Here is a 12359-nt window from a genome sequence, read left to right as displayed (position 1 = left end):
CTTTCCCCTTTATTTATAACCCCCAATTAGCAGTTTAGCACTAACCCTCTCTCTGCTCCATGTTGCATAATCTCAAATCTCAGGGCCCTGTCAACTACCAACCCCTTGAAATTCACCTTGTCCTCAAGGTGAAGGAAAATTAGGAGCTTGGTTTTCTCATGTTTGCCGCACAACCATGCTAATTCTGTGACCAATCCACGCAGAGCTGTCTAGAAAAAATGTAGGCCTATCAGAGACCAACTTGTGATTCAAATCATGAATAGAGTGCTGTGCTCTGCGCTAATGGACTCAATTCTTAGGATCCAACCAACCTGCCCCACTGAATCCTCTGGTTCTGTATTTGCATTTAAGTCATTGGCACAATCATCTCCCTGGGGTCTATCAATAAACCTCAATACTCTGACTCTCTGAGAACATAGTTGTCATCATGTAGCTCAAAAGGGAGACTACCAAAGGGGGAAAGAAACACCAGTCGCATGTACTCTAATATTTTCCCCTCGGTAGTTGCATGGGGACGTTTTTGCACAAGAAGAAATGGTAGAGCGACACTGCACACAAGAGTATTTCTGGACCCATACAAAGCCTCATTCAACGGCAGCAGATTCTGAAGGCCTTTGGATTGCCCTTCTAGTTCTCCTAAATAGGCAGGCTTCTTTACAATTCTATGTTGCAATTCAGTACGCTCAGGCTTTAACACCTTGGTAGTGGTAATGCTAGTGCAAAGCAGACCTTCCCACTGAACCTTTTGGTCCTCAGAGATAGAATCCATAAACACGGGAAACACATAAACAATATGTTAGAAAACAAGCTTTAAATAATCAAAACAGCAACTGAACTTGAACAGAGAAAAGAGAGAAGAAGAAGAGAAGAGAGATGAAGAACTAGCAGAAGAGGCCTGTGCTTCTAGCTAAAGAGTCTAGAATCACAGAGCCCTTTTATTTATAGCTTCTAATGAATCTAATACAACTTGAGAGACAAATAATTGTCCTCTAGAAAAAAAGAAACAAAAAATTACAGCTTTAGTAATTTTCTAGCTCCTAAAATAGAAAGTTCTGAAAATAGAAACTACCACCAAAATAGAAACTATGATTTCTAGAAACTTCCAAAACTTATGTAGCAAGACTCCTACATTAGAAATAGAAAGACGTGAACAGTAAAAGCTGTTTTTTACTGTTCACATGAACAGTGACGTGAACAGTAAACTACCTTAAACTTGTGTACACTTCAACACAACATTTGTTGGAAGGATAAAACAGCTCCTAAAAATGTCAAAGACTGCCGAAAGACCAACGGAAACCTCCATCAGGGTCGCTGTGACCTCCCTTGTCCTCGTGAGTCGCTGCTGGAGGTTCTGGTTTTCTGAATAGATCGTGGTGTCGAAGGAAGAAGAAGGTGGAGCAGTGTTGTTCCGAAAATACCCCTGCTCAAAGTGTTTTACACATGGGCTGTTTGGTGTTAAGAACCATTTCAATGCTTGCTTGGGCTCTAAACTTAATGCTGGGCTGAGCTTAGTACTGGGCCTAGTGGCTCCCTTAAGTCTATGGCCGAGGAAACTGGGCTGATAGGCAGTCAATTCAGTTGGGCTTCTCAAGGCCCATTCCATTGGTTTATTACACAGAAAAAGATATTCCAAATGGCCCAGGGGTTTAATAACCCTAAACCACAGTTGGACCAGAACCGCTGGTTCAACGCCTTTCTTCTTCCTTACTTTTGCGATCCAAATCCCAACAGTGACCCAAGTCTTTGCTGCTGAATCTGGAATAACCAATTCCATCACTTGCACAAATCTCTCCGCGATCTGGTTGTATCCGATTCCTCTTGATCATCGGTGGAACAATGCCGAGGATCTCATGGTAACGGCACCCATGTCGCACATGAGTCTCCCTCCACTGTGTTCGCTGGCATCCAAGGGAGCTTCACTGCGGATCTCTTTGCCCAGCCATGATCCTCCCAAATCCGGAACTGTTTCTCCCATTCTTTATTTCTTTTGGCTTCTACTTCCTCCTCTTTGACGAATTCTCCCAGAGCTTCACCGCCATTGATTCAGATAGCCACCCCCTCTGCACCTAGTCTGAGTTGCGCTGAAATTTCTTTTCTCATCTTTTGCAATTTCTATTTTCAGGGATTTGATTGTTGATGATTCAATATGTGGTGATGCCTGAGGTTCCATTAACCTGCTCGAACCCTATGTCTTTTGTCTTCCTCAGTACTACAGTGGCTTGTTCAGCACCGAAATCCAGTTTCAGGGATTCCGTGAAACTTGAGCAGTTGAATTCCGGCTAGTTTCGCCGATAAACCCATGCTAGCACCTCTCCTTCCAAATGTTGGAGAGCCACACTCAACCATAGCTCCTCCTCGTTTTGGTGTTCCCAATAGAATAACATTACCTTAAGAAGCCATTCTTGCACATCGCCTTCATCGGAAAACATGGATAATCCAATGTTCATCTCTTCCCGCAGGTTGGAACTGCTCTGATACCAATTTGATAAAAACCTTCAAATTTGGAATTCAACCACAAAATAGAGGAAATTCATAAGATAGAGCTGGTTTTAATGGTGCCAGTCACCCCCAACACCTCAACTCACTCACATAACCGTTGATAACTATTCCTCACACTTTCCCCTTTATTTATGATCCCCCAATTAGCACTAACTCTCTCTCTGCTCCTCGTGGCATAATCTCAAATCTCAGGGCCCTATCAATTGCTATTGTTGATAGTTGAAGATAATGCAAGCTGCTGCTACTATTCTTTCCTGCAGTCTTCATTTTTATTTTTTATTCTAAAGGATTTATGACTTCTATTCTATTACAACCTACAACTACCTGCTATTGATGCTTCCTTTTAAGGATCTCTTAGCCTATTCAGAAGGATAGATCAATCACTATTTTGAAGTTTCTTTGGGGTTGCTGCATTAGCTCCTGCAATTGTTCACTCATTATATCTTGTGGCTACTCCATTTTTGTAGTGTCCTTGCTTTGAAATTTAGCATACTTCCTGCTATACCCTGCTGATCCAGCATCAGTTATTGGGATTTATTTTCCTATTCTGGAAGCTACTGTTGGCTGCCATTACTCCAGTTGGATGCTATTGTCTGTCATATCCATATAACCTACGGCTAACTTAAATGGTTAAACCAATCTCTGACAATGTATGGATTCAGCCTACCACCATTAAGTTTAATGGGTATCTCCCAGTCCAACTACCTACTTTGGGCTCAAGCTGTAGAAGCCTACATTCGTGCAAAGGGTAAGATTAGGTGTTTCACTGATCCCCCTCCTATCTTTGATCTTAAAGATCTTTCAACTATTATTTATCACAATAACTGGATGTGTGAGAATTCTATTGTCAAGATCTGGTTTTGGAATAGTGTTGATCCTTCATCCTTCTAAGCCTCCACTGTGATGTTTCATTCTCTTGCTAAAGTTGTGTGGGAGATCAATGGGGGAGTTATTTTCAGGAGATAATATGTCTTGCACTTATGAACTGGATGAAAATTTATTCCACTTCTCCTGAGGTGATAAATCTTTGAATGACTACTTCAGTACCTGTAAGGTATATCTTGGGGAGCTTTGAATACATCTACTTCTCATCACTATTCTGGAGCAACTAATGCAGCGAAAGGCTGAGTCCAGTCTTGTCAAATTTATGGCTGGCCTTCTGAATCGCTGTCATATTACATTATTATGTGCATACTGGTTTATTTATTTGATAATTGATAGTTCTCTGTGATTTCTGTTCTTTATTGATGTTGGAGAGCTCTTTCTTCATCATGGTGTGGTTTTTGCTATACTATTTATGAATGTGTTCCCTTTTGTCTTGTTTATGGTTGCTGATATCTTATTAACTGGTAATTATGATCTAAAATCTAAAATTAGGCTTATATTTTGTTTCCAAGGTCCGGATCATGAAAAGGTTACGGCATCCCAATGTTGTTCTCCTCATGGGGGCAGTAACTCGTGCTCCAAATCTTTCAATTGTTACAGAATTTCTTCCTCGGTATGTTTGCCTAGTATGATTCCTAACTATGTTGTAATTACTAATTGTTTACAGTCTTGATTTTGTCTTCAATCATTCTTCTACTCTGTGTTTGTACATAGTTCTGGTCTTACCTGACTATTATTTTAGCAATATGCCTAATCCTATCATGTGCCTTGTGTAGTAACGTCTGTTCTGCTCGTCATTTTAGTATTAGAAGACAAAAAAGCGCAGGTAAAACCAGTAAATTACACAACATGAATGAAGAAACTTAACACTGATTAATGCAATAGTTTTTGTGCACAGCCTTGCATGATGCATGCATGCACACAAGGCCTTTGATGGGAAAAAGATTCCCATCAAAATGGAAAGGGGGAAAAAAAACCCCTACTCCTTTATAGATCATTGTTGGATTCATGCGACTGGTCTTGAATCCCTTCAAATATTTTACTTGTGGATAGTTCAAATAGTACATGTAATATAGAATCATAGACACTCAAGTACCAATATTACTTCTTTTTGTGGATAGTACTGAATTACAAAGTGGGGCCCGTTTAGGCCATCCTAATGTCTATTACCACTAACTATGAGGTGGAAGATTGAACCTCATTGTGGGTGAGTGGTGTTGACACCAAGTTGTCTTTTACAGCATAATAAATGCAAGCCACGTCATAGAGTACTGGAGTAATGCTTGTCCTCTCCTTTAATGGCCTCATGTCCCCCACTACATGTTGGAAGTAATCATACCAGGGTATAAGTCACTGTACTATGAAAAACCAGCCACTGTGAATTGATGGGTTTTGCTCAATAAAAATATGAGTATAATACTCAAGTCTGGACGTGCTCATTAAGTCTGGTCACTCACGCATTACAAAAAAAATCCCTATCAAAGCAACATTATGCATGTCATTACCATCATACAGCAAGGAGTAGTTACCATCAAAATATGCGATACACTTGTGCACATAAGACATGGACATAATCTACATTATAGCTAACCTTGATCCCAGGAATCTCTCCCGTCGAAATGGGAAAAAAAATGTCACAAATGGAGGAATATATGTGATAGAGATAGAGATAGAAGCCCCCCCCGCCGCCCGCCCGCATGGGGATGTGTTTGATGGGGTACCTAGAATAACTTGTGCTCCAAGATCGGTTTCAATTAATATTCATGACTTTCTGTACATGTGTAAGAATACAACCTCTTATCCTAACCAATGTGACTTAATTACTGGTCTTGATTAAGAAGTGAAGGAGAAGCTTACTTAAGAATCTTAGTTGCCCTTCAAGTTTCTTAGTCCCTAAGAAAATTACCAAACTCTGAAAATTTTGGATAGATGAGACTCCAGTTAAGAAGTTCCATTCTCTGCTGGTTATCTTTTGAGTAATCCATTCTGCAGAGATACAAAAAGGGCAAACGTGGTGCCAAAGGCTTCAGCACAAGCAGAGTTAATTTTTTTTTTGTGGGGGGGGGGGGGTGGAGAGCAATTTTCCTACATAGCCTTACCCTAGCAATTCCGCTGAGAGGGTGTTTCAATACTTGTGGTCCATCGACCATTGCAACAAGGCCCACCCCTTCTGCGGAGATACAAAAGTTCAAAATTAGCAATTAGGGGTTGATTTAGTTTGATGAACCGATTGACTTGAAAATTGAAATAGTGCCAAATTCATTTGACATAAATTTGAGGGAACCCTTCAAAATACTCTTGTGACTTAGAAGTAGTAGTGGTTGCTACAGGTTATAAGCCTTATTGAATTCTCTCTCTTGCTCTCTTGTGTGTGTGTGTTTGGGGGGGGGGGTATGTAGGCCCCAAGGATAACCTCAAGTTTTGGTCTTCGCCAACTGAGCTACTCCCTCAGTTTTTTTGTCTATGATAAAATACTTACTTTGAATATATCTGTTAATTTTGGGGGGGGGGGGGGACAGGATTTCAAATTCATGTCCTTGGTCTTCATGGATGTACACCAGGGCCCTGCCTGGTTTTCAGTTAATTTAAAGGATGCATCAGTTGTTCTTCAAACGGTTTTCATTTTCGTCTTATTGGAAGTTGATGCACTACTTTTGTTTCACAGAGGTAGTTTGTATAGATTAATTCACAGGCCCAACAATCAACTAGATGAGCGGAGACGGTTGAGGATGGCCCTGGATGTTGTATGGTTGCCTAAATCCTAAACTTCTTTTATACTAGTTTCTTTATTATACTTTAGGTAAACATGGTTATTCCAGTGGTAATAATGTTTATTCATTGGTATAACTGGATTTTCAGGCTAGAGGGATGAATTATCTGCACAACTGTTCTCCTGTAATTGTTCATCGTGATCTGAAGTCTCCAAACCTTCTTGTTGATAAAAATTGGGTGGTGAAGGTAGCATTCTTGTCTCACATATGAGGTTACTGTTGAACAATTGATCTGAGCCTGATTTAGCTCGAGTTGAATTATTTCCCAATCATTTAGGTTTGTGATTTTGGGTTATCACGAATGAAGAACAATACATTTCTTTCTTCGAGGTCGACTGCTGGGACGGTAAGCTACCTTATGAATTCAGCTTTTTCTTTGTAAAGTAAGCAAATATGGATCCATTAATCCTCATTTTTGTTATTGTACTTGAGCTTTCATGGCGGCGGATTTATTTTCCTTGCCATTGGTGGCTACATGGCTACATTTTCTCTCTTGTCCTTTATTTTGTTAGTTTTAGTGTTACAATACTGGTTAATGTAGCCTCAAGTGAATGAGGGCCAGAAATCCATGATCTTTAGATGAATAGCAGTAAGAATACTTAAGGTTTCAAGAGGTTTTGGCCAGAACTCGTTCAAGCATCTGCTTATGGTCAAAACGGTGTTCTAAATCAGGTATTATCTCCTAGGTGAAGGCCTCTATTTCTGAGAATTTACAAATAACTGAATGGTGGACTAATTTCCTTATGTCCTGGAGTTAGGGTTAGGGTTTTATGGATTAGGATTAAGGTTTTTAAGGGTCTTTGTTAGGGTTTCAAGGACCTAGAGTTAGGGTTTTGAAGATCTAGATTTAATAATTTAGAACAGAAATGAATTAATTATGCAGCCTTGCTCAAATAGGGCTATCCAAGGATTTCTGGAGTTAGACTTGAATTCCATGCCCAAAACTAGGGTTTTAGTTGAGGTTTATGGTTGGTTTTAACAAGTGGTTCCCCAGTTTGGTTTCTAACAGTTGTGTTTTAATTTCCTGGTTTGGGTTTGGTTTGTTTGATGGGATGGTGATGGTTAACCTTGGTATGTTGGGTATTTTAATGAGAAGAGGTAGATTTGAGATCTGATGAAAACTTAGGGGCATGGATAACACATGAAAGGAATTTATATTTTGTTCTATAGGAGTAATTTCATCAAGTGTCAATGATTTTGGATGAGTGGTTTGGGAGGTATTGGGTTTCTTTATTTTGGGGAAAAAAGGGTGATAATAAAAAGGATGGACAGATGTATGGTTTGGTTGGTCTATTAGGGCAAATTGGGATCGAACGTCGCTAGGGGTGGGGGGATGATGTATCTAAAGTGTGGGACAGGTCTAATGCCTAATGGTTAGAGTAGTGTAGATCTGATGAATTTTGGGCCTCTGTTGAGAAGTCCAAAAATTCAAGAACATAATTGAAAAAAAGATGATATAAGAAGCTGCCAGACATGTGGATGGAGCCTTGGGATGGAATACTCATATGGAGAATGAAGGTTGAACTTTGATCTTCAACCACTTGCCGGTGTCTAGGCTTGATATCACCAAGAACCTTCCTAGGTTTTGGATCTTCGAACTTATTGGCAGAACCAGGGCTCCTACTACTTGGATCCTCCAACTAATTGACAGAACCGGTAAGTACACGCACAATGTGCTCAAAAGGAAGCTAGTATTCATTCATTCAAATCTATTCTCCAATCTAATCAATGGTGAGCTTTTTGTAGCCTTACATAAGATGTCCTACGCCTTACATAAGATGTCCTACTGAACCCACAAATTAGAAACTGATTTAAACTATGAAAATAGAAAACTCTTAAAATTGAAAGAAAGCATACAAAAAGACTACTCTACCCTTATAATTTAAGTTGGGCTGGACCACCCTTTTTTTTGGGGAGCCTAAACCATAACCACCAGTCTTCCCTTTTTTTATGGGCTTCTTAGTCAACTAAAAGTTCCTCTCTACTTACATAATTTAAATGAAAAAAATACCCTGCTACGCTCACTTAAATTGAACTAATTAATAAACCATGTAATTTTCGTACTCAACTCAAGAACCCATGTTTTAGGTCCATTAGGTTGGTCGATTACATAAGAAACCCATCCAGTGAAGGCCCAACACCTATATGATCCAACTGTAGGCCTATTCTACCTAAGTTGGGGCTGGGTCTGCATAACTGGTCAAATAATCGAATTCTTTTTACATTTGACTACATCCTGTTTCATCCTTCTGCAGTCTTGTATAGTTCAGTCCTGCAATATTGTTCCTTTTCACACATACATCACCTTAAAGCAGCTCATTTATTTGCGAAATCTATGTTCAGATAACACCTTTCTTTTCATTTAGCAGGCAATTTATAGCGTCGAAAAACTCTCTTAAAGATGTAAGTCAGGATAGACAATTCTGAAAATATTCAAACATATATACATTGTACACTAAATTGGAAACAAACTTAATCATGACCTGTTTTCTGTTTTCAGTGGGTTGTTGTGTTTGAGTACTCCTTGCATATCTCTGCTGGGAAATAATGTCTATATCTGCAGACTGGTGGTAACTTTATGCGTGTATTAGTAATCCAAATATAGACATGTTCTGAAACTAGGGTGCTAAAACATTTATACCTATTTTATATATGTATCTCATATGTTCTGTAATACGAAATGAATATAGCAACTCTTTCTTGTTGACATATATTGGCTTTAAAGGGGGTCATTGATTTATGAACACTTCTTTCTGAAGATAATATCAACAAAGTAACCATTATCTGTCATATGAATCATATCATTTTCTTTTCCTTTCTTTTCTTTCCATATGTTCTCTCAAGTACTCCATATTCTTTTTCTTTTCTATCATTTCGTCAACACTGATGCTTCTCTTGTTCAAATGAGCTAATCAAATCATTGATGCCTCATTTCTTTAGGCTGAGTGGATGGCTCCTGAAGTATTAAGAAATGAGCCGTCAAATGAGAAGTATGTTACCTTTCCTTATATTTGCCGGGAATTTTTAACCATGTCTTTATGGGCTATTTCTAGTCTGGAACTGATGTTTGAAATTTGCAGGTGTGATGTATATAGCTTTGGGGTTATATTATGGGAGCTCTCTACAATGCAACAACCTTGGGGAGGGATGAACCCGATGCAAGTTGTTGGTGCTGTTGGATTCCAACATCGCCGTCTTGACATTCCTGAGGATATGGATCCAATTATTGCAGATATTATCAGGAAATGCTGGCAAACGTGAGTGTTTCGTTAGCCTTGTTACATACTTACATGTCAGCCATAGTCATTGATATTGAGCATCTGATGTTCCAAACAACCTAATCAAACTATTGGTGATAGCTGCAACATCCAGAAGTTACTAGCATATATTTTCTCCATAGCTTTTAATTTATTTAGTCATTAATTTTCCTGGTCATCTATGAACTGGGCAGTACTTCGCTTGTACTTTCCCTTGTTTCATAAAACTTCCTGCTATTTTAAGTATTTTCATGCTTCTTTCTGAATTCTTTCGGAGTAAAAATATTTGATTTATTATCTCAGGTGAGAAACTCCAAAGGCAAAAGCTTCTGCATTGTGATATTAAACATGCTTTTCATATTTTTTTCTAACTATATTTAGGCTACATACTCTTTCAAGATGACATTAGCCATTGAATGTAAGATATTCTGTTTTGCCATTGGCTAGGTTCTGACCAAGATATTATTGAAGGAATTCTGACCATTTGGCCATGACTTGTGATGCTACAATGAGACTGAAATAGTGGAGAGGATTCTGACATTGGAAGTTTAAAGTGGTACTGGATGGATAAGAGTGCATTAACTGTAACAAAGGCATGAAAGGTGTATGTTGTCCTTATGCTTCCTGTGGCTTTTGCTTTGTGGAGTTTTAGAGGGCACATGTGCCTTCATCAAGCTATGCTTATGGGTTGGTATGGCACCACCACCTTCCTTTCACAAGTTTGGACTATGGACTGGACTCTTTGGACAATGCAGTAAGAGAAAGAGACTACTTGCTACTGGTACTGCCTTGTCAGAATTGTGCATCCTGCATACGACTTCCTTGAGTTTGGAAAGAAAGGTTCTTGAATGTTTATGTGAACCCATCTGAAGTGCAAGCTGCTTCGGTTAACAACTCTGAATGGAGAATACATGAGGGGTCAGAGCTCTTTCTGTATCACACTATTGGTGATCTTTAAGACTACTGGATATTTTTGATACGTAAATAACCTCTCTGGATAAAATGGATAAGCATCAATAATTTCTAGATGTTTGTGTGGATTCTCCAATGGGTAGCAGTGTGCTGGTTAGTTGGATTTGGATATCCTTCAGCATTTCTTTGTTTCAAATTTTTGGTATCATAGACTGTCATTGAAGGGATGATTTGGTTTTGTCTAGATTTCCTAGATAATTTATTTCATTTTCTTCCACCTGTTTGTGGCATGGCCGTCTTATACTAGTTACAGGACTTGGCCCTTGGCATGGAAGAGATCACTAGTTTCTCCTTTGAGAATGGTTTCCAGAGTAAGTTCAGATACCTCTGAGCTCTGAGGAACTCTTGTCAACATACAGCTGTGCAATTGTTGCTGGATTGGGATGACTCTCAAACTGGGTTTGTAACTTATGTAGGTACCGCTGCAACAGGGTCTGATATAACCCCTAAGGGCCAGGTGCAGGATCAATTAATTGAATTCTGCAGTAAATTGGGTTATATCAGACCTGTAAACTTTTGAGGTTTTTGGGGCCTGTAGGAATGGTATACTAGATTCAACTAGGACTTGGTGGTCTAGGGATGTGGAAAACTGAATCTGATTTCTGTTGTTTTTAATTTCAGATTCAATCTCCTAAGTCTAGGGTTGGGAAAAATTTGGATCTACTAATGCTAAGGTTTCTAGGGGGTGGCTGGGGTTAGGATTAAGGTTGAAGGTAGAGGGGGCGGGGGGATGATGAATCCAAAAGGGAATTTGGTTCGGGTGAGGGGTTTGAGAGATCTAGGTGAGAGGAGATAAGGGTTACTAGGGTTTTGGGAGGAAGATGTAGTGCAGAAATCTTTGGGTTTGGGTGGGCAAATAGGGTGAGGGATGGGAATTGAAGGCTAGGTAGGAGATGGGGGCAATGATTCCTAAAGGGGGTGGGATTTGGTGGAGGGAATTTAGAGTTAAGAAGTTTAGCATTTGGAGGAGGAAATAGGGCTGCCACAAGAGAGAAAGGAGATGGCGATGGGGAAAAGTGTTGGGCGACTGTTGGGGATGGAGAGTTGCTGTAATTCGGGGTACTAGAATGCAGAAACTGCTGAAAGAATGCAAAGCTGCCGCAGGTTTCTTCCCCTGGAACCAAACTAGGAATCTGTTTTAAGAGAACTCCAAGCTAAATACAACTGCAATTAAAAGAACTTCCACTCCAAGAAGGAATCCTGTTTAAGATATGATCCCAACTTAACTATTCCTAACTAGACTAGGGTTCTTTAATCACTTAATAAGGACAAATTCAAATAACAAAATATAATTAGGACTGGAGTCCCAATAAGACTGATTCTAATAAGTAATAAGACTAAATTGGGCTGGACTAGGGTGGTTGCCCTCCATGTGGCTCGGCCTTCCTGCAGGGCCGCAGGGTTCTGGGCAGCAGCCCTATACTTTTTTGCCTCTTGGGACTTCTCTCTTCTTCTTTTTTTTTTTTTTTTTGGGGGGGGGGGGGGGGTTTCCTTCAACTTCACATCAGGGTCAGGTGGGGATCAAAGTAGGCTGGCTTCTAGACATACTGCAGGAGAGATGTATACACTCTTAATCATGTGGAAGGATGCCCGGCTGTGTGGGCCATGATTTACCAATTTCAGGTTGATCTGGGCCACATGTGATGCAGGATAGTTTTAACAACTATATGAATTTGTGGATTATGAGCCTTGGAAAGTAAGCCATAGATAAACTTGGTCTGAGGGATAAGGTTGAAGGGCATAGAATGTGAACAGACTAGCTAGAACTTCATGATAGATACCAATGTAAGGAGAATGGAAACATGAGAGAAATTTTAATTTTCTAGGCAATATGACAATATCAGGAGGGGAGAAACTGAATCATTAGAGATGTGCACTTGCTAAAATTTTGATAATTGAGTTGCCAATAATATGGGACCTGCCCTATCTTGCAGCTAAGATGGATCTGATTTGAAATTGTGATATGTCAAGGGAA

At 39.6% G+C, this 12359-nt stretch overlaps 1 protein-coding gene across 6 annotated transcripts in view; it reads left to right on the top strand.

Moving 5' to 3' along the window:
* LOC149024858 (putative serine/threonine-protein kinase SIS8) overlaps nucleotides 1–12359 on the top strand; it is a 39264-nt gene that overhangs the window by 22602 nt on the left and 4303 nt on the right. For 4 of the 6 annotated variants that reach the window (XM_089145042.1, XM_089145044.1, XM_089145041.1 and 1 more), the window contains 6 exons: nucleotides 3897–3997; nucleotides 6050–6128; nucleotides 6244–6342; nucleotides 6433–6501; nucleotides 9096–9145; nucleotides 9236–9412. In XM_089145042.1, the coding sequence (XP_089001168.1) occupies nucleotides 3897–3997; nucleotides 6050–6128; nucleotides 6244–6342; nucleotides 6433–6501; nucleotides 9096–9145; nucleotides 9236–9412 (575 nt within the window). Of the gene's footprint in view, nucleotides 1–3896; nucleotides 3998–6049; nucleotides 6129–6243; nucleotides 6343–6432; nucleotides 6502–9095; nucleotides 9146–9235; nucleotides 9417–9859; nucleotides 10331–12359 lie in introns of those variants that run through there. The other 2 variants (XR_016171673.1, XM_089145043.1) reach the window with 2 other exon arrangements.

This window comes from Hakea prostrata, chromosome 2 (assembly GCF_041222555.1).
Source record: "Hakea prostrata isolate BN-2017 chromosome 2, UWA_Hpros_2, whole genome shotgun sequence".
NCBI lineage: Eukaryota > Viridiplantae > Streptophyta > Magnoliopsida > Proteales > Proteaceae > Hakea > Hakea prostrata.
This window is presented reverse-complemented; position numbering and strand designations above follow the sequence as displayed.